The following is a 23260-nucleotide window of genomic DNA, read 5'->3' on the forward strand; positions in this document are numbered from 1 at the left end:
GCAGTGCCCATATGCAGCAAGACCTGCACAGATTCAGGCTTGGACTCATAAGTGGCAAGTGACATTCGCACCACACAAGTGCCAGGCAATGACTTCTCCAACAAGAGAGGACCTAACCATCTTCACTTGATATTCAATGGCATTACCGTCACTAAATACCCCATTATCAACATCCTGGGAGTCAACATTGAGTGCAGGCCAGAGGCTGGGAATTCTGCAGAGTGTAATTGTTGGTGCCCTTGGTTTGTAGGGTTAAAAGATCTGGGTTGCACGCTTGTTTCAGGGCGACTGAATTGGTACAGAGACAGAGAACATCTGGAGATCGTTGTTAGAATAAACACATGCAGTTTATTTACAAACTAAACTCTACAGCCATACTTGTGCGCTCACTACATAAAATTCTGTCTTCATTCATCAGTGACTAATTCTGCACATAGAGATAGCCCGTACTACTCTGCTATTGGATATCAAGATCATGTGACCTTACATTACCATGATTGCCTTAAAGATATATTACATATCAGATTGCTACAGTAATTCACCTCCTGACTCCCCAAAGCCTGCCCACCATATTCAAGCAGCCTGCTTGATTGGCACCCTGCCCAAAAACATTCACTTCCTCCACCACCGACGCAGTGGCAGCAGTGTGCACCATCTACAAGGTGCACTGCAGGAACTCACCAAGCCTCCTTATAAGCACCTTCCAAACCCATGACCACTACCATCTAGAAGGACAAGGGCAGCAGACACGTGGGAACGCCACCACCTGGAAGTTCCCCTCCAAGCCACTGACCATCCTGAGTTGGAAATATATCGCTTTTCCTTCACTGTCGCTGGGTCAAAGTCCTGGAACTCTCTTCCCTAACAGCACTGTGGGTGTACCTACACCACACAGACTGCAGCTGTTCAAGAAGGCAGCACGTCACCACCTTCTCAAGGGCAATAAATGTTGGCCTAGCCAGCGATACCCACAGCCCATGAATGAGTTAGCAAAAACCTTCAGTGCTACTGATAATATGGTCTAGCATTCTATCTGCAGGTTGTATTTAATTCTCTTTATTTTGTCATAGCAAATGTCTGGGGAGGAAGAAGTTGATTTCTCAGACAAAGATGAAGCAGATGGAGATGTGGAATGCCCCAGTGAAAGTCCAACAATCCGAGTTCCATCAACTACACTCAAGAGTCATCAGGGTGTGGTCATAGCTGCTGACTGGTTAGTTGGAGGCAAACAGGTGGTCACAGCATCCTGGGATAGAACCGCAAACCTCTATGATGTGGAAACATCAGAGCTGGTTCACTCTCTGACAGGTATGGTTGAGATATAGGCAACTGTGATCTATTGTGTTACACTTCTAGTTGGAAATGCATTTTTGTGCTGAAAATGCAGAACTAAGCTTTGAGATGTTAAAGAAAAAAAGCTGCCTGGCAGAGTGATGTCTTTTTTGCCGTCAGTCAGAACTTGTAATGTGTGAAGGTTGTATGGTAGAACATTTATGAAATGCGCTGGAGTGTAACATAAAAAGGTTTCTGCACAAATTGTTCACATTACTGAAAAAGTGCATTTAGTTCAAAACTTTGTATGCAAGCTGCAATGTTTAATTTATGAGTCTGGCCTTGCACATTAGATTTAAAATGTTTCAGTACCATCTAGGCGTAGTGGTATTAGGTACCTGTGGCACAGTAACATCATAGGGAAGGGGAAAATGGACCATTGTGTTGATCACTTGTTTTTCTGTGCCTAAATGTTCCTCTCCCTGTGTATCTTTCTCTGTTGTTTTTCCTTCACCTTTGAAACTCACAAACCATATATTTTGTGCAGGAGAAAGCAGAACTAGCTGCTTTACAGGGCTTGTTCCCCTCTATTTCTGGATCTTATGCTATTGGTTAAGAACCAAACACCGTTTCTGAGCATTCCAACTCCCTTAACCATATTTATCAATATCTGATGTTCACTGCTAGATAACACTACCTCCCCCGCCCCCAAAATCCCTCCCACTGCAGCAGAACCCCCGCCAACTGTTCCATTTTGTTGTGCTTTGTGTTTTGAAACTGCTGGTCAGAGGTAGGTTGAGAGCTGACATTTTAAGAAGAATCTCCTGCACCATGTGACCCCATAAGCAAGGAGCACTATCCACAGTTCCCATTCATTAGATCAGAATAGAACTCCATGCCATATCTTGAAGGGGACATTCTTTACAAAGTGTCTGCTTTCAGGCAGTCTGTGGGTAGCAGTTGTAAAACATGAACCACAGTAGCAAGAAGCTGACTGCAAGAAACTGATCGGCATATCGATATTGCTTTTGTAACATTTAAAAATGTGAGACAATTTTGTCAAGTACACTTTGTGTCAAGTATTTTACATGATTTAACTTTTTTGAAAAAGTTGCAATTTATCTCCCTTGAAATCTATGTTGAGCTGAGGAATTCTTTAAGAACATAAGAAATAGGAACAGGAATAGACCAATCAGTCCCTCAAGTCTGCTCCACCATTCAATAAGATCATGGCTGATCTTCTTGTTTCGATTTCCACATTCCTATCTAACCCTGATAACCTTTGATTCCCTTGCCTAACAATAATCTATATACCTCTGCCTTAAGAATATTCAATGACCCCGCCTCTACCACCTTCTAAAGCAGAGAATTCCAAAGTCGCACAACCCTCTGAGAGAAAAAAATTCTCCTCATCTCTGTCCTAAAAGGGTGACCCCTAATTTTAAAACAGTACCCCGTAGTTCTGGTCTCACCCACAAGAGGAAACATCCTTTCGATGCCCACCTTGTCAAGGCCGTTCAGGATCTTATATACTTCAATCAAATCACCCCTCACTCTTCTAAACTCGAGTGGAAACAAGCCCAGTCTGTTCAACCTTTCCTCAGAGGACAACCCACTCGTTTCAGGTATCAGTCTATTAAACCTCCTTTGAACCGCCTCCAATGCATTTACATCGTTCCTTAAATAAGGAGACCAAAACTGCATACAGCATTCGAGATGCGGTCTCACCAATGCGCTATGTAACTGAAGCATAACATCCGTACTTTTATGTTCAGTCCGTCTTGTAATAAAGGATAGCATTTCATTAGCCTTCTTAATTACTTGCTGTACCTGCATACTAACTTTTTGTGACTCATGTACTAGAATACCTAGATCCCTCTGCACCTCAGAATTATGCAGCCATTCACCATTTAAGTAATACTCTGCTTTTTTTGTTGTTCCTGCCAAAGTGAACAACTTCACATTTTCCCACATTAAACTCCATTTGCCAGATCTTTGCCCACTCACTCAATCCATCTGTAACCTCTTCATGTCCTCTTCACAACATACTCTCCTATCTACCTTTGTGTCATCAGCAAATTTAGCTACCATGTCTTCACTCCCCTCATCTAAGTCACTGATGTAAATTGTAAAAAGCTGAGGCCCCAGCACAGACCCTTGTGGTACTCCACTCGTCATATCCTGCCAATCAGAAAAAGACCCATTTATACATACTCTCTGCCTTCTGCCAGCCAGCCAATCTTCTATCCATGCTAATATGTTACCCACTACACCATGTGCTTTTACTTTCCCTAATAACCTTTGATGTGACACCTTATCAGATGCCTTCTGGAAATCCAAGTACAGTACGTCTACAGGCTCCCCTTTATCCACTGTGCATGTTACTCCAATAAATTGGTTAAACATGGTTTTCCTTTCATAAAACCATGCTGACTCTTCCCAATTACCTTGAGCTCTTCTAAGTGCCCAGCTATAATCTCCTTAATGATCGATTCTAATAACCTCCCCACGACAAATGTCAAGCTAACTGTCCTATAATTTCCTGTTTTCTGCCTCCCTTCCTGAATAGAGGGGTTATATTTGCTACTTTCCAAGCTGATCGAACATTTCCAGAATCTAGCGAACTTTGGAACATTAACACCAGCGCATTGACTAGCAACTTCTTTTAAGACCCTAAGATGCAGTCCATCAGGACCCAGAGACTTGTCAGCCTGCAACTCCGTCAAATTGCTCAGTACCATTTCCCTAGTGATTTCAATTTCACCCCGTTCACCTGATTTACAACTATTACTGGAATGTTTTTGGTATCCTCTATAGTGAACACAGAAGCAAAATATTCATTTCTTCTGCCATTTCCTTATTATCTACTATTAACTCCCCACTGTCACCCTCTAGAAGACCAACACTCACTTTACTTACTCTTTGCCTTTTTAAATACCTGTCGAAACTCTTGCTGTCTGTTTTTACATTTCTAGTTAGCTTCCTCTCATATCCTGATTTCTTTCTTCCAATTAACCTTTTAGTCATTCTCTGCCGTTTTTCATATTCTGACCAATCACCTGACCTGCCACTCATCTTTGCAGAGTTGTATGCTTTTTCCTTAAGTTTGCTTTCCTTAACATCTTTAGTTAACCACAGATGTTGGGTCCTCCCCTTAGAATTTTTCTTAGAATGTACTTATTCTGAATACTCTGAAATATCTCCTTAAATGTCTGCCACTGCTTCTCTATTGATCTACCCTCTAGCCTAGTTTCCCAGTTCACTTCAGGTAGCTCAGTTTTCATCCCCACATAGTTGCCCTTTTTTAAGTTTAAGATACTAGTCTTAGACCCACTCTTCTCCCTTTCAAATTGGATGTAAAATTCAATCATATTGTGGTCACTGCTTCCAAGGGGTGCCTTTACTCTAAGGTTATTAATTTCAAAATATTTCTACAATGGTTATTGTTTCAGATTTTTTTCTGAATCCTATGTTCCTATCTGCTAAATGGTACTTCTCTTATGTAAATTATTTGATATTGCTGCTTGTGACTTCAGCCAGTAAGCAAGGATAATGTCAATTTGATAAGTTTGTTTCTGTATCTAAACCGACAGTCAAGAACACCCATTGGTGATTTCTGAAAGAAAATGGTATGAGAAGTAAACTTGGCTGTGGCTTGCTTGGAATTTTAAAAGAAAAACAAATGCAACTTTAATTTCATATTGTGAAAATAAATTGACCGCACAATTATTCTGCTTCTCCTTCTTTGTCAGGACATGACCAAGAGTTAACCCATTGTTGTACTCACTCTACTCAACGCCTTGTGGTAACATCATCACGTGACACCACCTTTCGTCTCTGGGATTTTCGAGACCCTTCAATACACTCAGTGAATGTCTTTCAGGGTCACACAGAGTGAGTGTCTTGAAATTTTTATTTTTTCTTGAACATGGGTGTTACATTTGCTACTTTGCAATCCTCCAAGCCTGGACATAGTGTGAGATATTTGTATTTGCTTTGGTTGAAGACTACATGGCAAAAATGCATCTTGAGACAACTTGAATACATCTTTTTGGGTTGCGTAAATTACATTAATTAAAGCCTTTTTTTGCAAGTTCTAAACCTTTTACCGTGTAGTCATAGAAGATGTTGATAAGTAACCTGCTTAATGTGAGAATATTACAATGTTTTGTTTATTCCATGACCTTGTCAACATCCACTTTGTAAAGTAATTCAGAATTCAAAATAATCTTGACCTTTTAAGTTGGGTCAGTGCTTTTGTTTTTCTGGTATGTCTTTTTCAAAGCTTGGGGGAGTCATTAATCAACACAAGCACTTATGTTGCTAAATAATGATCAAAGTTCATGCATCTTTTGGGAGATAACTTTCTATTAGGACGTGGCCTTGACTGAGAGATTTGTTTAGTTTGCTTCATTTTGGTGATAAGTAATTGTGTCCATTCATATAGTTGGTGGCATTTGTTTTCTTTTGGGGCTGCATGAGTTTTAGAAATGACCTGAACCACAGCCATTGATTTATAACACTAGCATTCCATAGGGACAGAAATTGGGAGGAAATTGTCAAGGTTAACACTGTTATTCACTGGTTAGAGCTGCAAAGTGGCTCAGTAACATGGAAAAACTGGTTCTATTTGGGTTATTATTGTGTCTGCAGAATAAATTCTACGTACATGCAGCATATATGCTGCCTGCGCTGTCTTGGACTACATATTGTATACACTTATCAATTAATATTCATAACTATTTTTATACTTCTGTCTTGTTGCCTTATTATGTATCCTTATAGAAATTGTACCAAAAGCAACCTATTTCTCATGCCACCACATTCATTCAAACAACAAAGTTTTAGTTTGAATGGCACTTCAGAGATTCAAAAAAGGCCTACATTTTCCTGGCTATTCTTTTGACTAACACTTCTCTTAAAAGTGACTCATCTGTAAAAAGCAACAGCTAAGATGAGTAGTATGGTTGGTAGGATTAAATTAATATCATTTTCACTGAGTTGCTTTTGGGAGTTTAGAAGAAATATTGTTTTATCATCTTGAACAGTGGCTGGTCGTGTCTCTCTCAGAACTGATTGGAACCAGAGTAGAAGATTATGGAACTGAAGTCCTGGACCTCATTCAACATTTTAAAATAAAAGTTGCTCTAATCCACCTTGTTTGAGGCAATGGGCATGAGCAGGACAGAAAGGAACCCCACTGTATAATAATCGCTACATCTGGTTTGTCTAATGTCCGGCCCACAAAACACCCCAATGTGGCTCCCGAAGATAATTTTCAAAATGCCGTTAAGTGCAGTGGAAGATTCTTAAAGAAACTGTTCATCCAATCACAGGCTGTTCCTCTCCCACGTTTCCTTTTGAATAATACTTCTCTCAAAAGCAACTCAAGTGTAAAAAGCAACAGCTCAGATGAGTAGTATGGTGAGCCTATCAGCAGCAAATGTGGGAGAGAAGCAGTCTGTGATTGGAGGAACAGCAACACTGGCGGAAGCGAGTGGGCTCGGAAACAGGTACTGGGGAGAGAGCAAGAGCAAGAGAGCAACTGCTGGGCTCGGGGGAGAGAGACTGCTGGGTGGGGGAAGGAGAGACTCGCTCTGGCCTGGGCCGAGTGGGGGAAGAAGAGACTTGCTGTATACAGGACTGGGCCAGGTGGAGAAAGGAGAGACTTGTTCCATGCTGAGCTAGACCGGGTGGTGGAAGAGAGACTTGTTTTGTGCTGGGCCAGGTGGGGGAAGGAGAGACTTGCTCTGGGCTGGGCCTGGTGAGGGAAGGAGAGACTCGCTTGGCTGGGCTGGGCTGCGCTGGGTGGGGGAAGGAGAGGCTCGCTTCATGTTGGGTCAGGCCAGGTGGAGGAGGGAGGGACTCGCAGCAGGCCGAAAGAGGCTGCATGTGATGGTGTGAGTGAGGTTGGGGTGATGGGTGCGTGTTGAGGATGAAACGACTCGCTGTCCATGGGTGTGGGGTGTGGGGTGGGGAGGAGAGAGAGAGAGAGAGATTGAGTGTGTGGGGGAGGGAGTGAGGGAGTATTGGTGAGGGAGTATGAGAAATGTGTGTGTTCATCTGACTCACTCGCAGTCTCAGGATTCCCACTCACCCTCACCTCCACACACCAACACACAATCACACCCACTCGCTCGTTGGCTGAGGGTAGGTGAGCACTGAGAGAGTGAGCCAGACAAACAGACTGTGTCCCTCTCACACTCTAATGGTGATCTTTATTAATTACTCTTTAAGTATCAATTTATTTCTTTTGACATTGCTTTATTTTTTGCTCAGCAAATTGCTTCTTTTCTTCACACCTCAACTTTATTTTGAAATTCACGTTTGATGTTGTGCAAAACCTTATCTCTCTGAAATTTGCTCATTGGCCTCTTGAGTGAGAAAAAAATGGAAATGTGCCCCCCCCCACCCCCCGCCAAGTTAAAAGGTTGGATAAGCCTGCACCACATAATTAAGATCAGCATTGAAAGTGATATGAGCAAAAACCAAACTAATAGATTGGAAAAGAGTGTATTATGAGGAAATGAGGTGGAACAAGATAAAGTAAACTGGGAGAAAATCTTTAAAAATAGAAAGACAGAAAAACAGTGAGAAATTTTTAAAGGGCAAACTAATACTGTTCAGGAGATAATGTATTCCACTTAAAGCCAATAGCAAGCAGTCTAATTATGATGAATTAGACCATGATGAATGAACTGAAGGGAAAATTGAATCTAAAAAAAAAGATATATAAGAAGTAATTGGACACAGAAGGAGATGAGGACAAAAAGGGGTTTGAGAAATTTAGGAGAGAAGTTTAAAGAAGTTTAAAACCATCAGGCAGGCAAAAGAAATTTGTCAAGGAATATAAGGTGTAGTGGTATTGTTGCTGACTAGTAATCCAGAGACCCAGAGTAATGCTCTGGGGACCTGGGTTTGAATCCCACCACGGTAGATGGTGGAATTTGAATTCAATGAAAATCTGGAATTAAAATTCTAACGAGTGTCAATTGTTGTAAAAACCCATCTGATTCACTAATGTTCTTTAGGGAAGGAAATCTGTCGTCCTTACCTGGTCTGGCCTACATGTGATAGCAAGCCACTCAATTGTAACAAACCGCTACAAAGTCACAAAAAAGGAATGAAAGCGGATGGGCCACCCGGCATCGACCTAGGCACCGGAAATGAGAACAGCAATGTCAGCCCTGTCGACCCTGCAAAGTTTTGGCTAGTGCCAAAATTGGGAGAACTGTCTCACAGACTAGTCATAGTCATCCTCACGGAATCATACCTTACAGATAATGCCCCAGACACCACCATCACCATTCCTGGGGTTCTGTCCCACTGGCAGGACAGGCCCAGCAGAGGTGGCGGCACAGTGGTATACAGTCAGGAGGGAGTTTCCCTGGGAGTCCTCAACATTGACTCTGGACCCCATGAAGTTGCATTGCATCAGGTCAAACATGGGCAAGGATACCTCCTGCTGATTACCACCTATCAACCTCCCTCAGCTGATGAATCAGTGCTGCTCCATGTTGAACACCACTTGGAAGAAGCACTGAGGGTAACAAGGGCACAGAATGTACTCTGGGTGGGGGACTTCAATGTCCATTACCAAGAGTGGCTCGGTAGCACCACTACCGACCGAGCTGGCCGAGTCCTAAATGACATAGCTGCAGGCGGTGAGGGAACCAACAAGAGGGAAAAACATACTTGACCTCATCCTCATCAACCTGCCGGCTGCAGATGCACCTGTCTGTGATAGCATCGGAAGGAGTGACCACTGCACAATCATTGTGGAGACGAAGTCCCGCCTCTTACATACCCTCCATCGTGTTGTGTGGCACTACCACCATGCTCAATGGGTTAGATTTCGAACAGATCTAGCAGCTCAAGACTGGGCATCCATCACATGAGGCACTATGGGCCATCAGCAGCAGCAGAATTGTACTCGGAACACAATCTGTAACCTCATGGCCCGGCATATCTACCATTACCATCAAGCCAGGGGATCAACCCTGGTTCAATGAAGAGTACAGGCGGGCAAACCAGGAGCAGCACCAGGCATACCTAAAAATGAGGTGTCAAACTGGTAAAGCTATAACACAGGGCTATTTGCGTGCCAAACAGCATAAGCAGCAAGTGATAGACAGGGTTAAGCGATCCCACAACCAACGGATCAGATCTAAGCTCTGCAGTCCTGCCACATCCAGTTGTGAATGGTGGTGGACAATTAACCAACTTGATGGAGGAGGAGGCTCCACAGATATCCCTATCCTCAATGATGGAGAGCCTAGCACATCAGTGTAAAAGATAAGGCTGCAGCATTTGCTACAATCTTCAGCCAGAAGTGCTGAGTGTTTGATCCATCTTGTCCTCCTCCGGAGTTCCCCAGCATCATAGATGCTAGTCTTCAGCCAATTAGATTCACTCCATGTGATATCAAGAAATGGCTGAAGGCATTGGATACTGCAAAGGCTATGGGCCCTGACAAAATTCCGATAATTGTACTGAAGACTTGTGCTCCAGAACTTGCCGCGCCCCTAGCCGAGCTGTTTCAGTACAGCTGCATCACTGGCGCCTACCCAGCTATATGGAAAATTGCCGAGGTATGTCCTGCACACAAAAAGCAGGATAAATCCAACCGGGCATTTACCGCTCCATTAGTCTACTCTCCATCAGTATAGTAATGGAAGGGGTCATCAACAGTGCTATCAAGCGGCACTTGCTTAGCAATAACCTGCTCACTGATGTCCATTTTGGGTTCCGCCAGGGCCACTCAGCTCCTGACCTCATTACAACCTTGGTTCAAACATGGACAAAAGAGCTGAACTTACGAGGTGAGGTGAGAGTGACTGCCCTTGACATCAAGGCCACGTTTGACAGAGTGTAGCATAAAGGAGCCCTAGCAAAACTGGAGTCAATGGGAGTCAGGGGGAAAACTCTCCACTGGTTGGAGTCAAACCTAGCACAAAAGAAGATGGTTGTTGGAGATCAGTGATCTCAGTTCCAGGACATCACTGCAGGAGTTCCTCAGTGTAGTGACCTTGGCCGAAACATCTACAGCTGCTTCATCAATGACCTTCTTTCCATCATAAGGTCAGAAGTGGGGATGTTTGCTGATGATTGCACGATGGTTAGCACCATTCGCGACTCCTCAGATACTGAGGCAGTCCATGTCCAAATGCAGCAAGACCTGGACAATATCCAGGCTTGGGCTGACAAGTGGCAAGTAACATTCGCGCCACACAAGTGTCAGGCAATGACCATCTCCAACAAGCAAGAATCCAACCATCGTCCCTTGATGTTCAACGGCATTACCATTACTGAATCCCCCACTATCAACATCCTGGGGGTTACCATTGACCAGAAACTGAACTGGACTGGCCATATAAATACTATGGATACAAGAGCAGTTCAGAGGCTAGGAATCCTGCGACGAGTAACTCACCTCCTGACTCCCCAAAGCCTGTCCACCATCTACAAGGCACAAGTCCGGAGTGTGATGGAATACTCCCCATTTGCCTGGATGAGTGCAGCTGCAACAACATTCAAGAAACTTGGCACTGTCTAGGACAAAGCAGCCCGCTTGATTGGCATCACATCCACAAACATTCACTCCCTCCACCACCGACACAACGTAGCAGCAGTGTGTGCCATCTACAAGATGCACTGCAGGAATTCACTTAGGCTCCCTAGACCTTCCCAACTGACCGCTACCATCTAGAAGGACAAGGGCAGCGGATAGATGGGAACACAACCACCTGGAAGTACCCCTCCAAATCACTCACCGTTCTGACTTGGAAATATATCACTGCTCCTTCACAGTCGCTGGGTCAAAATTCTGGAACTCCCTCGCTAACAGCACTGTGGATGTACCTACGCCACATGGACTGCAGCAGTTCAAGAAGGAAGCTCACCACCACCTTCTCAAGGGCAACTAGGGATGGACAATAAATACTGGCCCAGCCAGCGAAGCCCACGTCCTATGAATGAATAAAAAAAAAGAAATAAGATATTGTTTTATTGATGCAAAGTAACAAAAGGAAAACTAAAGGAAGGATGGGGCCACTAAAGAATGAGCAAGATAAACTCAGGGAGAGAAATGGCAGAAACATTGAATAAGTACTTCACCTTAGCTTTTGATAACAGTATAGATACTTCACTGGTGAAGGAGCTGAAGAAAGATCTTAATATAGTTGAGATAGAAGGCGAGAAAAATAATTGACTAATTAACAAAACTGAAAGAGGATAGAACGGCCAGGTGATGGTATACCCCCATGCATACTCAAGGAAATTAGGGAGGAGATAGCAGAGACACTAGTTTATGCATCAAGTTCCATAGAAGAGGGGAAAGTCCCAGAGGACTGGTGAACAACCAGTGTTCTTCCTATTTACGAAAGGGTAAGTAGAAAAAAACCTGAGAATTATAGACCAGTCAGTTTAGAAAGTCAGTTGGAAAGACTCTAGAAACTGTATTAAAAGAAGTAATAGACCATCTAGAGAAGGGTTGTTCAACCTATTCGTGAGAGTGGCCACATTCCAATTTTTTTCTCAGCCAAGGGGCCAATGAGCAAATTTCAGAAAGATAAAGTTTGGCACAACATTAAACACGAATTTCAAAATAAAATTGAGTTAGAAGAAAAGAAACAACTTGCTGAGCAAAAATACCTATCAAAGTAATAAATGAATGACTTATTGAGTATTTAATAAAAGATAACCATTAGGGAGAGTGTGCGTGTGTCCGGCTCACTCGCAGTCTCAGGGTACTCACTCACTGTCTGAGTGAGTGTTGGTGCGTGGGGGAGCTCACCCGCACTTTCTCTCTCTCTCTCTCTCTCCCTGATACACGCAAACAGATAAAAACACATACACACACACACATGCTCTACAACTCACTCACTCACTCACACTCGCTCTCTTACACTCATTCTCTCTTGCACTCTTACACTCACTCACTCATTCTCGCAATCTCTCTCACACTCTCCCTCTGACACTATCACACTCACTTTCTCACACACGCACTCGCTCACTTACTCTTTCACACACTCACTCTCACACATGCACTTATTCACTCACTTTCACTTACTTATTCACATTCACAGTCTTTCTCACATACACTCACTATCTCTCACCCTGGGTCATGGGGGGGAGATCCAGTTAGAGACAAATAATATTTTGTTTAAAGTAAATAAAGTTTAATGCTTACTAAGTGAATAAAGCCACATGATTCCACAAGTTTTGAACAAACAAAAAGAAAATTTACTACACAGGTTCAAAGATAAAGCAATTTACAATGATAAAAACAAAAAGCTAAAAGCTACTGCGGATGCTGGAAATACAAAACAAAAACAGAATTACCTGGAAAAACTCAGCAAGTCTGGCAGCATCGGCGGAGAAGAAATCAGTTAACGTTTCGAGCCTTCATGGCCCTTCGGCAGAACTGGAGCATAGTTAGAAGAAAGGAGAAATATAAATTGGTTTAAGGTGGGTGGGGGGGGGGAAGAGACACATTGAGGGTGTGGTGTGATGATTGTGGAGATGAGCAGATAATCAAAAGGTGTCACAGACAAAAGGGTCAAAGAGGTGTTGAAGATGGTGGTCTTTGTCTGAGAAAAGTGCTAATTAAGAATGGAAGACAGGATATTCAAAGTACAGCTCTAGTGGGGGTGGGGTGGAAAGACTAGAGGTTTTAGTTTTAGATTTAAAAATAATGGAAATAGGTGGGGAAAGAAGAATCTATATAAATTATTGAAAAAAAAAAGCGGGGGGGGGGGGGGCGAAAGAAACGGGGTGGGGATGGGGGGAGGGGGATTTTAAGATCTAAAGTTGTTGAATTCAATATTCAGCCCAGAGGGCTGTAAAGTGCCTAGTCGGAAGATGAGGTGCTGTTCCTCCAGTTTGCGTTGGGCTTCACTGGAACAATGCAGCAAGCCAAGGACAGACATGTTGGCCAGAGAACAGGGTGGAGTGTTAAAATGGCAAGCGACAGGGAGGTTTGGGTCTTTCTTGCGGACACCTGCGGTCTGTCCGCAAGAAAGACCCAAACCTCCCTGTCGCTTGCCATTTTAACACTCCACCCTGTTCTCTTGCCAACATGTCTGTCCTTGGCTTGCTGCATTGTTCCAGTGAAGCCCAACGCAAACTGGAGGAACAGCACCTCATCTTCCGACTAGGCACTTTACAGCCCTCTGGGCTGAATATTGAATTCAACAACTTTAGATCTTAAACTCCCCCTCCCCCCATCCCCACCCCGTTTCTTTACCCCCCCCCCCCACTTTTTTTTTTCAATAATTTATATAGATTCTTCTTTCCCCACCTATTTCCATTATTTTTAAATCTAAAACTAAAACCTCTAGTCTTTCCACCCCACCCCCACTAGAGCTGTACTTTGAATATCCTGTCTTCCATTCTTAATTAGCACTTTTCTCAGACAAAGACCACCACCTTCAACACCTCTTTGACCCTTTTGTCTGTGACATCTTTTGATTATCTGCTCATCTCCAAAATCATCACACCACACCCTCAATGTGTCTCTTCCCCCCCCCCCACCCACCTTAAACCAATTTATATTTCTCCTTTCTTCTAACTATGCTCCAGTTCTGCCGAAGGGCCATGAAGGCTCGAAACGTTAACTGATTTCTTCTCCGCCGATGCTGCCAGACTTGCTGAGTTTTTCCAGGTAATTCTGTTTTTGTTAAGCAATTTACAATGTCTATCTTACACTTACTCTGAATGTTAGAGTATGAAGTATATGTAAATTAACATCCGAACTGTGGTCAGACGCACCATACTACACAGTAAATGACATATGTGACCAAGACAGATTTCATTGATTTCTCAACAGCCACCCAGATGTTTGTCACATTGTAAGCCAACCAGTCTCACTGAAGCTTCGTCTTTCTCACAAGGGTTTCCAATTTCCACATTTGAAGATCTCGCCTTGGAATTCTCTCCAAACGCCGCTCCCACTCGGACGGCTTCAACAACAATCCACCTTGCAGAGTTTCAATCTTGCCTTCTAAGATTCCTTTCTCCCGGATGTCCAAATACATACAAGCTACACCTTCCAAGCACCATTTCAGATCTTTGGCCATGCCAAGTAGAACACCACTATCCCAAAGTAGTACCTTTGTCCAGTCACCAACCTTCGGCTGCCTTCGCGGATCTTTAGGGCTTCTGTCATGCCCACTTCGCTCAAAGTCTGCTCCTTGCTGCTCTTTCATTAGTTTGAAGCCTATTTCTCTGGTCCTTTCTTTTAACTTAGCTTAACCTGTCCCCTGTCTTTCATTCTTTACCTGGGGCTTCCTTTTGGGACCTCTCCCTGTCCCCCTCCTTTGTCCCTAGGACACTTACTTGACAATGGCGCTCTGTACGAGGTCCTCTGACTTCGGTTTTTGCACCGTTCTTTCTTTCTTTCTTCTGCACAGATGTGTAGGGCTGGTCCTTGGCCTGAAGAATGTGAAAAAGGTAATAGTGCGCATGTGCAGCCAGTTAGGGGCAGCGCATGTGCGAGAGTTCAGAGAATCATCAGGAATCAGAGTTCCTGCCTCTGAACTCAACAAGTCAAGTATAGGTTTCATCACTGACCCTCTTTCTCTCTCTCACATGCACACACTCACTATCACTGTCTCACACACTCGCACACTCCCTCATATCACTCTCACACACATTCATATATTCACTCATTCACACAATCATGCACTCATTCATTTGTACTTTTTCTTACACACACACGCACTCACTCACCCCTACTCTCACTCTCTCACACACGCACTCTCTCTTTCACATACACACGCACTCACTCTTTCACACCCACTCACTCACACACATTCACTCACTAATTCTCACACACTCACATACATTCCCTCTGTTTCTCACAAGCACACACTCTCACTATCACTCTCACACATTCATGCACTGTCTCACACTCAAACACACTCTCACATACACACGCGCGCTCACTCTTTCACACGTACACACACTCACTCACTCTCTCATACTCACTCACGTCTGCTGGGCCCAGGAGGTTTGAAGATTAATATCGCTGTGAAAGTACCAAGACTCTTTCTTCCCGCTCTGTCTGACACTCATGCTGTCACGGGTCCCATTGAAGCTGCAACCGTCGGTCTGTCAACTTGACCCCTGTAGGGGGGAGGGCCTTGTCTTTCCCCCCTTCCCCAGCAGACAGTTTATTTTCCCTTCTCCCTGAAGGCACATCTTTCTCCCCAGCAGACTCATTGTCGTCGTCAGCGTTCAGGCCTTAGGCCGAATGAAACCACTCACTTTCAAGCTGTTCGCTGCTGCTCCAGTCAGACAGTTTCTCTCCCGCATTTTCTGTCGATAGACTCACTGGTGATTGACAGAAGTAGAAAGGTGTATTCCACGAGGATCAGTGCTGGGACCACTGTTGTTCATAATTGACATTAATGACTTAGACTGGGGACAAGTGACTTTATCAAAATTTGCAGATGATACCAAACTGGAGTGGGCAGTGGGTTTCGGGTGGGGGTGGGGGGGCGTTGGTGGTATCCTAGTTAGCTAACAATCATGAAAAATATAACACAAGAAACATCCAAAACCTGCAGACCGGACAGTTCATCAACAAATGAACTTTAACTTAGATGAATGTGAGATAATACACTTTGGTAGGAAAACTAGAAACATCACCTACACCTAAGAAAGTAAGAAATTGAATGAGGTAGAAGAGAAGGGATATAATTGGTCAACAAAGCAATTAAAAGGCAAACAAAGCACTGAGATTTATACCTAGGAGTATAGATTTAAGAAGTTGTGAACTATGTTAAACTTGTCAACTGTGATCATGCCATACTTAAGTACTGTGCAAAGTTTCGGGAGTTGATTTCGAGGTGACTTCATCGAGGTCTTCAAAGTGGTGAATGGGTTGACAGGGTAGATGTGGAGCGAATAGCCTAAATGTTATCTCCCCAAAAACAGGATCATGACAGTTAAAAATGCAGAAAATCTGCAGTGGGAACCCAGTGTGCCTCAAACCTGCTCCCATCTAGTTTTAAATACAGATTAAAGAGTAGGTGACGAATCCAATCGTGGTACGTGTTTAGGCAATTTGAATATTATAATGAGAATTCTTTATTTTAGCAGCCATTCTATTTTTAACTCATATAGACCAAGTTTCCCAGTTCGCAGGAAACCTGGCTAGTGAAAAACAGGAAGGGCTTATGTACCAGGAGGAGCAGGTTTGTTTCCTCCAGACTCAACAAGCTACCCAGTACAACTCACTCCTCCCAGCCTATGATCTGTCCCCTGGCCACCATTGGACTGGACACTCCTTATGACTGACCATCATTTGATTCCTCTACCCCCACAATTATGCCTCTCACTTCTCCAATATACCCATCTGCTCCAGTAGGCTTTGGCCTTGTGAAGCAGGCCTCCAGCCTGTCAATCAGGCTCCCTGTGTGCAGGATCAAAATATGTGCTTAAAGGCTGAGACCAGGCAGATGGAACGGGAGCCGACTCGTGTGGGGTAGAAACCTCAGCACAGACCAGGGTGGATTGGACTGTTTCTGAGCTGTATGTTGCTTGCAATTCCATGTAAGCTATACACAAGGAAAATACTCAGTTTGAATTCTGCTGTCTGCCTTTAGCCTATCTCACCAAGGAAATGGTTCACCTAAAAGTCACACTGTAGGCATTTGTGTGGACTGTATTAATGCTATCTGAGGAGCAGTGCTGCCTTCCATTGCCTTTAGGAGAAGAGGGGTAAAGGGGAAAAAGATCCGTGGGAAAACTGAAAGATTAATTTATTATGAATAATTTACAACCTAGTTTATTAATCATGACTTTTTTAATATCCTGATTTATGAATTTGATTTTCTTTTCTGTTCTCAAAGGCATTGATGGGCACTTTCTTAGTGCTTTAGATAAGCGTTGCAATAACTTGTTCAGCTGAAAGAATTCCTTAGTTTGCACCATGTGAGTGGCATGCAGCCCCTTTAAAGTGTCTTCTCAGGTTGAATTCTGTTGTATAGTTCGAAGTCTTTTTCATGGCAAATTGGAGATGGTATAAATACTGATGCACATTTTGATACTATGTTTCAGAAACTGCTGTATATGTGTTTGTCTGCATAAATAGGCTATGAAGCATTGACGTTTGTGGAATGTATTTATATTCATACGTTCTGAGTAGCTCCTCGTTCTCTGTCATACTGCACCATTCCAGACTATTTCAAACTTGAAAGAAGATTATTACAGCAGTCTGTAATTTTTAGTAAAACAAGTAGGACCTTTTCATATTTTAAACTTTTTTAAATGAGTGAAGGCAATTTTAAGTAGGTAGCCAACTGTAAAAAATAAAATACCTATAATGGTTCAAATTTTGAATCTGAAATCCCTGATTAAGCAGTGTTGGAGAAGGACTAAAAGCATATCCAAGAGAAAAGAAAGTATGTTATTAAAACTTTCATATAGTATTTGTATTTATACTGACCCAACGCATAGAAAAAATGTTAAGTTGGTTATTCACTCAACCTGGAATAATCTAAATTTCAAACCAAGATGCAGTGTTGGCAAAGGTGGATGGGGGTTTAAATGAATTGGAAGGAGGAGGCAGTCAGTCTTCCTCACATGTAACTATCATGTTGATGCCAGCTCTTTAAGGAAGTAGGCAATTCTTTTGGCATTCTATAAGGTAATAATCTTAATTTACCTATGAAATTATGCTCTATAATTGCCTCTGGGGTTCTTTTCCAAATATCTGGTTGCATAGATTCTATCCAGTAGATGGAGCCAATATGCTAGTTATTTGTCTCTCACAAAAAATGCTTAAGGTCAAATTTGCAAATGGCTTTTACCATTCTGCAGTTATCAGTACATCTGTCAGCTTAAGTTTTTAAAAATGAATTGGGGAAATTATGATTTAGCTTATTCCAGCTTTCAAAATTTACATTATAAACATATTGAAAGAAATAGCCCCTTGTGGAATCATACAGCACAGAAGGAGGCCATTTAGCCCATCGTGCCTGTGTTGGTTCTTTTGAAAGAGAAAATTGGTCCCAATCACCTGCTCTTTCCCCAGAGCTTTTTCTCCATTTCAGCTATATATATATACAGTTCCCTTTTGAAAGTTACTGTTTAATCTGCTTCCACCAACCTTTCAAATCGTATACTCTAGATTGTCACAATTAACTGTGTAAAAAGCCCCCTCATTTCTCTCCTGGCTTTTATATAGAGCCTATTACACCCTCAGTTTTCCCCAAAGCACTTTACAGCCAATGAAGTACTTTTTGAAGTGAAGTCACTGTTCTGTTTAATGTCTCATCCAGAAGGTGGCACTTCCAACATTGCAGCAATTCCTCATTACTCTATTGAACTGTCATCTCCAATTATCTACTTCTGGAGTTGGACTTTGACCTTCTGCTATCAATGAACCAAAACTGATTGAATTGGTCAAACTAACCCATTCGATTGTTCCATGACAAGAATCCTCTGCACAAAATCATAACTTTAACATAGGCCAAGATACCTCATATAATCCAATGAAACTGGACCTCTTGAGTACTCAGTTTGGATTCATGCAACAAAATATCCACCAGCTATTCTGACGACAAGCGTATTAGCAGCTAGCAGTGCAGGTTTCAAAAATATTACCAACTAAATGTGCTGAAGTAACTTTAAAAAGAAGATAATTCAATTCCAGAGAAACAACTGGGCTAACTTCAGAGTTAGGTGCTTGACATGCCACTGTGAAAAATTGTTATTTCACACTACTCTTTTATGCAAGAGAAAGAAAAATAGAAGTGATGCTGACATTTTTTTTAGGATTACTTTGACAACCCATAATTCTATAATCAGTAGACCTGCTCTGTATTAATTTTCAATAGTCTGAATGACGGGGGACCCATAACAGACCCTTGTGTAATTTGACCAAGCATCATTACCAATCAAAAACTGAGTTAATTTTCATTTGTGACTGAGGTCTGATAATTCACAAGCCACAATACTTGGCATACTGTGACATCGACTGTCATTGCTTTGAGTTGGTTTTACTTAAGCACATTGTTTTTGTAAAATATAAATTTTGCTTACTAAATCAGTACAAGATAATAAGCCAATAATTCAGCATTGGGTAGCAGCTTAGCTTAGATTTGTTCCAATCCCCAGAGAGCTGTACTGAAAAATGGATATGGGATTAAAAATAGGGTAAACTGACCTGTCTTTGTCTGGTAATGATGTTTAGTGAAGTTCCACAAGGATCTGTTGTAGGTTGCTCATCATTCAGACTATTAATAAATAATCCAGAGCAGGTACTACTGATTAAAGAATTATGGAATTACAGTAGAAAAGGCTATTTGATGCATTATAACAATGCTGATATTAGCTCTTCAACTGGAGCTGTCGACTGTAGTTCTATTCCCCTGCCCTTTCCTTGTAGATCTGAATTGTTTTTGAACATTTTAATTCTGTTACAGCCTCTGCCTCAAAGCATTCTGTTGCAAAGTATTCCAGGTTGTAATAATGCTTTGTAAAGGAAAAAAATTGTAACCAATGCTGAAAACCAATCACATCACACAAAAAATGAGCAACCAAATTCAAATCCCTTCACTACTATTTTATTCTCTGTGACTGAAATGTCCAAAATAAAGCCCTTGACATAACACATTAAAATGTTACTATTTCACATTAGCAGAATTAAAGATGTTGTACGGCCCTTTTATAATCCAGACTGGAGGGCTTTATCGATGAGCGTAAGCATTTTCAGCTGAATGTCTTGAGGGCTGAATGCCATTGTTGGTCAGAAAGATAGGAGATGGGTGGGACTGAGTGTGGGAAAGAGAATTTTACAAGTTGGAATTTATGCAAGAAGAGTATTATACTCTTAAGTGTGGAAGTGACAAAAACATGCATAAAGTTTTCAATGTAGGGGAGACTATGTTTTAAGAGTTTTATTCTACCAGGGCTCAGTGTCATGCACCAACCAACCCTGTATTTAAACCTCTCATTCGCTCATAATCTGAAATATTCTCTAACCTGACATAAAAACAAAAGGTGCTGGAAATACTCAGGTCTGGCAGCATCGGTTGAGAGAAAAACAGAGTTAATGTTTCGAGTCCAATATGAATTCTTCAGTTCTGAAGAAGTCATATTGGACTTTAAACGTTAACTGTGTTTCTCTTTCCACAGATGCTGCCAAATCTGATAAGTATTCCAGCACTTTTTGTTTTCATTACAGATTTCCAGCATCCACAATACTTTGCTTTTACTTTTATGCTTTAACTTGCTCGATACCTAGGAAAACAACACTGAGACCCACGAGTTAGTACAGTGGCAAGTATTTCCTGTTCATGAGCTTGTTAGGAAGTACCATTTGCTTCCTGTAAATCTCTTTTTGGTAGGCAGATTTGAATATGCACTTAAATAGTCTGAGATGCAAGCTAGTAACCAACATGTAGCTTAGTTAATGAAGAACTGGTAAGTGAACAGTACTGAGTGAAATGCAGCATATTTACCAAGTTAGCTCTTCTTCACAATAAATCAAAACTAAAATTAACTTTCAACACACCTAGATCCCAGAAAACAGTTGTTCAATTCCTGTGTGGTAAATGCCCTCACGAAGTCCAACAAGTGGAGATCACATGTAAAGCATGCTATATTTTTTTACATTGAAGGCACCATATAAATACAAGTTGTTGCTTTTGTGATGAGGTATATTGTTCAGGGTCTCTGGAAGGAGTAGATTTGATGGAACAATTAAGCTCTTTTCATTCCATACTCTATTTGCTGTGCTATAACTGAAGGAGACCAGACTTGATTGACATTTTGGCATTCTGTCATTCAATAGATTGTATACTTGGGAAATTGAGGTTTTGGGTAGGGCACTAAGCTTTTTTTGTGTATAACTTAGAGCTTTGTACTCCCATTGACAGATGCACTTAATGAACTGACTGAACCAGATGAAGTGAAAATCTGGTCTATACTTGTGCAAAAAGTAAGTGTATCCTTATGGGCATTTTAGAGAACTGTTGGTGCATTCCCTCTTAAAGTAAAATGGATATGGTTGAAAAGAAACCAGTTTAAATTTTACTTTAAATACGTTATTTTTATTTGTGTTTCAAACAGCATAATATGTGGTGCTCTGTTAGCGCACAGTAAGAAAAATAATTTCTTCCAGAGCTTGTCAGTTCATTGGTGCTAACTTTATGAAAACCTGTACATGAGGATAAGCTGCTTTACAGTCAATGGCTTTATAAAAATTAAAATTCATCCATTTTACTCAGGTAAATTAATTTTAGTAGCGAATCTATTTTTCAATTGATTTTGAAATAAAATATTGATACAACTTATGACAATATTGTAATTGTTCAAGGTAATTATCAAACCAGAGTTAGTGTTTGAATCAGTAACCAGAACTGTTAGTGATTTTTACCTTTTAAAGAAGTAATCTTTTTCTAATTTTCTCCACTTCCTTCGTGAAGCCTTTGGCCTCAAGGGCCTCCCTTGGTTCAGCTGATTTAATTGCATCACCAATTGCCATCAAAGGTAGAAAAGTGACTTTTTAAAAAAAAAACTTCCCATGTGAAGGAAAGGAAGCAGCATGCCATCATAGACGTATTTATATGTGATTGTGATTGCAAAAATACTTCTGATTTTGCAAAACTTATAAGTTCATTCTACTCCAAAATAAATAAAATTCCACTTGTATTTTTATTGTTTTTTTAAAACATTTTTTCTTACTTTAGGTATGTCCTGTGACTGATTAGAAGAGCTAAACCTCAACTTGTTTCCCTAATATTTTTAAAAACTGATCAAATTTGTACAAAAGTCCAATACCAAAATGCAGTGGGCATAGCATTTCAATGAGGAGTTATTTCTGGATGTTTTGAAAATCTTAAATTACATTGTAACCATTTTATTGTATAAAGTTTTAACAGATTGATATGCAAACCAGTTTCTGGCCTTTTTAACTGTTGAGACAGCTGTTAGTTCTAATGAGGAGTGCTAGCATTACAGTATTTTCAGTGATTGAGACCCGCTCAGGGAGCAGAATGTTCCAGAACAGTCAGTGGTGTGTGAGGAGAAATTGCCGCACTGTCAGCTGGAAGTGTATGCTCCGTTGCTCTCTAGGACAAGATAAATGAGTTTTGCTGTGCTTTGGCAGAGACATCAGCTTTGCCTGGGAATAGCAGTATCATACTGCACCCCACTGGGATTCTGCTTTTAAATTTATGGGCTATGATTGATAAAGCAAATGAGGGATCTTATTGCTCTTCAGGTGTGACAAGAGGGATAGACCTCACAACATTACAGATTTACCTCTTCACTGAATTTAAATTATAAACCAACTGTTTCATGGAATTTCACAGTTTCACTTTTACAGTAAGAGAGCTGGCATATGACCTCTTGTTTTTTATCTTTATGGTTAATGGTTATTCTTGATGGAGTTTTGCAAAACTATCATTTTCAGTTAGCTGCTTTGGCAAATCGTGGCTACCATTAAATTTGAACTAATGGCTGTTTTTTTAAATCTGGATCTGTCTTTATCCTCAGACTCCACAATGCACCTGCTTTTATTCTTGAAGATTCTAGCCTGTATAGTGCTTTCCTACTGCTTTTGAAAATGTTCTTTAACTAGATTTGGCCTTGTGAACAAATATTCAATTTTCCTCTCATTCTCATTGAGGGGAACTTTTAGTTGTATGCGATGCTTAAGTGAAGACAGTTTTAGGGAATCACAGTGAGAATGGAGGTGGCTTAAAACGTATCTGTGAATAGATGATTGTTATCTTGGTGAGGAAAGTACAATTTGCTATTTGTCAGGCACTGTAGATTACTGTGATGTGGCTGCGGTAAATTGAATTAAAGAAGAGTCACACGGACTCGAAACGCTAACTCTGCTTTTCTCTCCACAGAAGCTGCCAGACCTGCTGAGTTTTTCCAGCATTTTCTGTTTTTATTTAAAATTTCCAGCATCTGCAGCATTTTGCTTTCATTTAAGATTTTTTCCCTCCCATATCAAATTTAAAGT

The 23260-nt window shown here is 41.5% G+C and overlaps 1 protein-coding gene across 4 annotated transcripts in view; it reads left to right on the forward strand.

Moving 5' to 3' along the window:
* Nucleotides 1–23260, forward strand: part of wdr37 (WD repeat domain 37) — a 123562-nt gene that overhangs the window by 72609 nt on the left and 27693 nt on the right. For all 4 annotated transcript variants that reach the window (XM_078537362.1, XM_078537363.1, XM_078537368.1 and 1 more), the window contains 2 exons: nucleotides 1071–1308; nucleotides 5025–5166. In XM_078537362.1, the coding sequence (XP_078393488.1) occupies nucleotides 1071–1308; nucleotides 5025–5166 (380 nt within the window). The remainder of the gene's footprint in view (nucleotides 1–1070; nucleotides 1309–5024; nucleotides 5167–23260) is intronic.

This window comes from Cetorhinus maximus, chromosome 3, assembly GCF_964194155.1.
Source record: "Cetorhinus maximus chromosome 3, sCetMax3.hap1.1, whole genome shotgun sequence".
In the NCBI taxonomy this organism is placed as follows: Eukaryota; Metazoa; Chordata; class Chondrichthyes; order Lamniformes; family Cetorhinidae; genus Cetorhinus; species Cetorhinus maximus.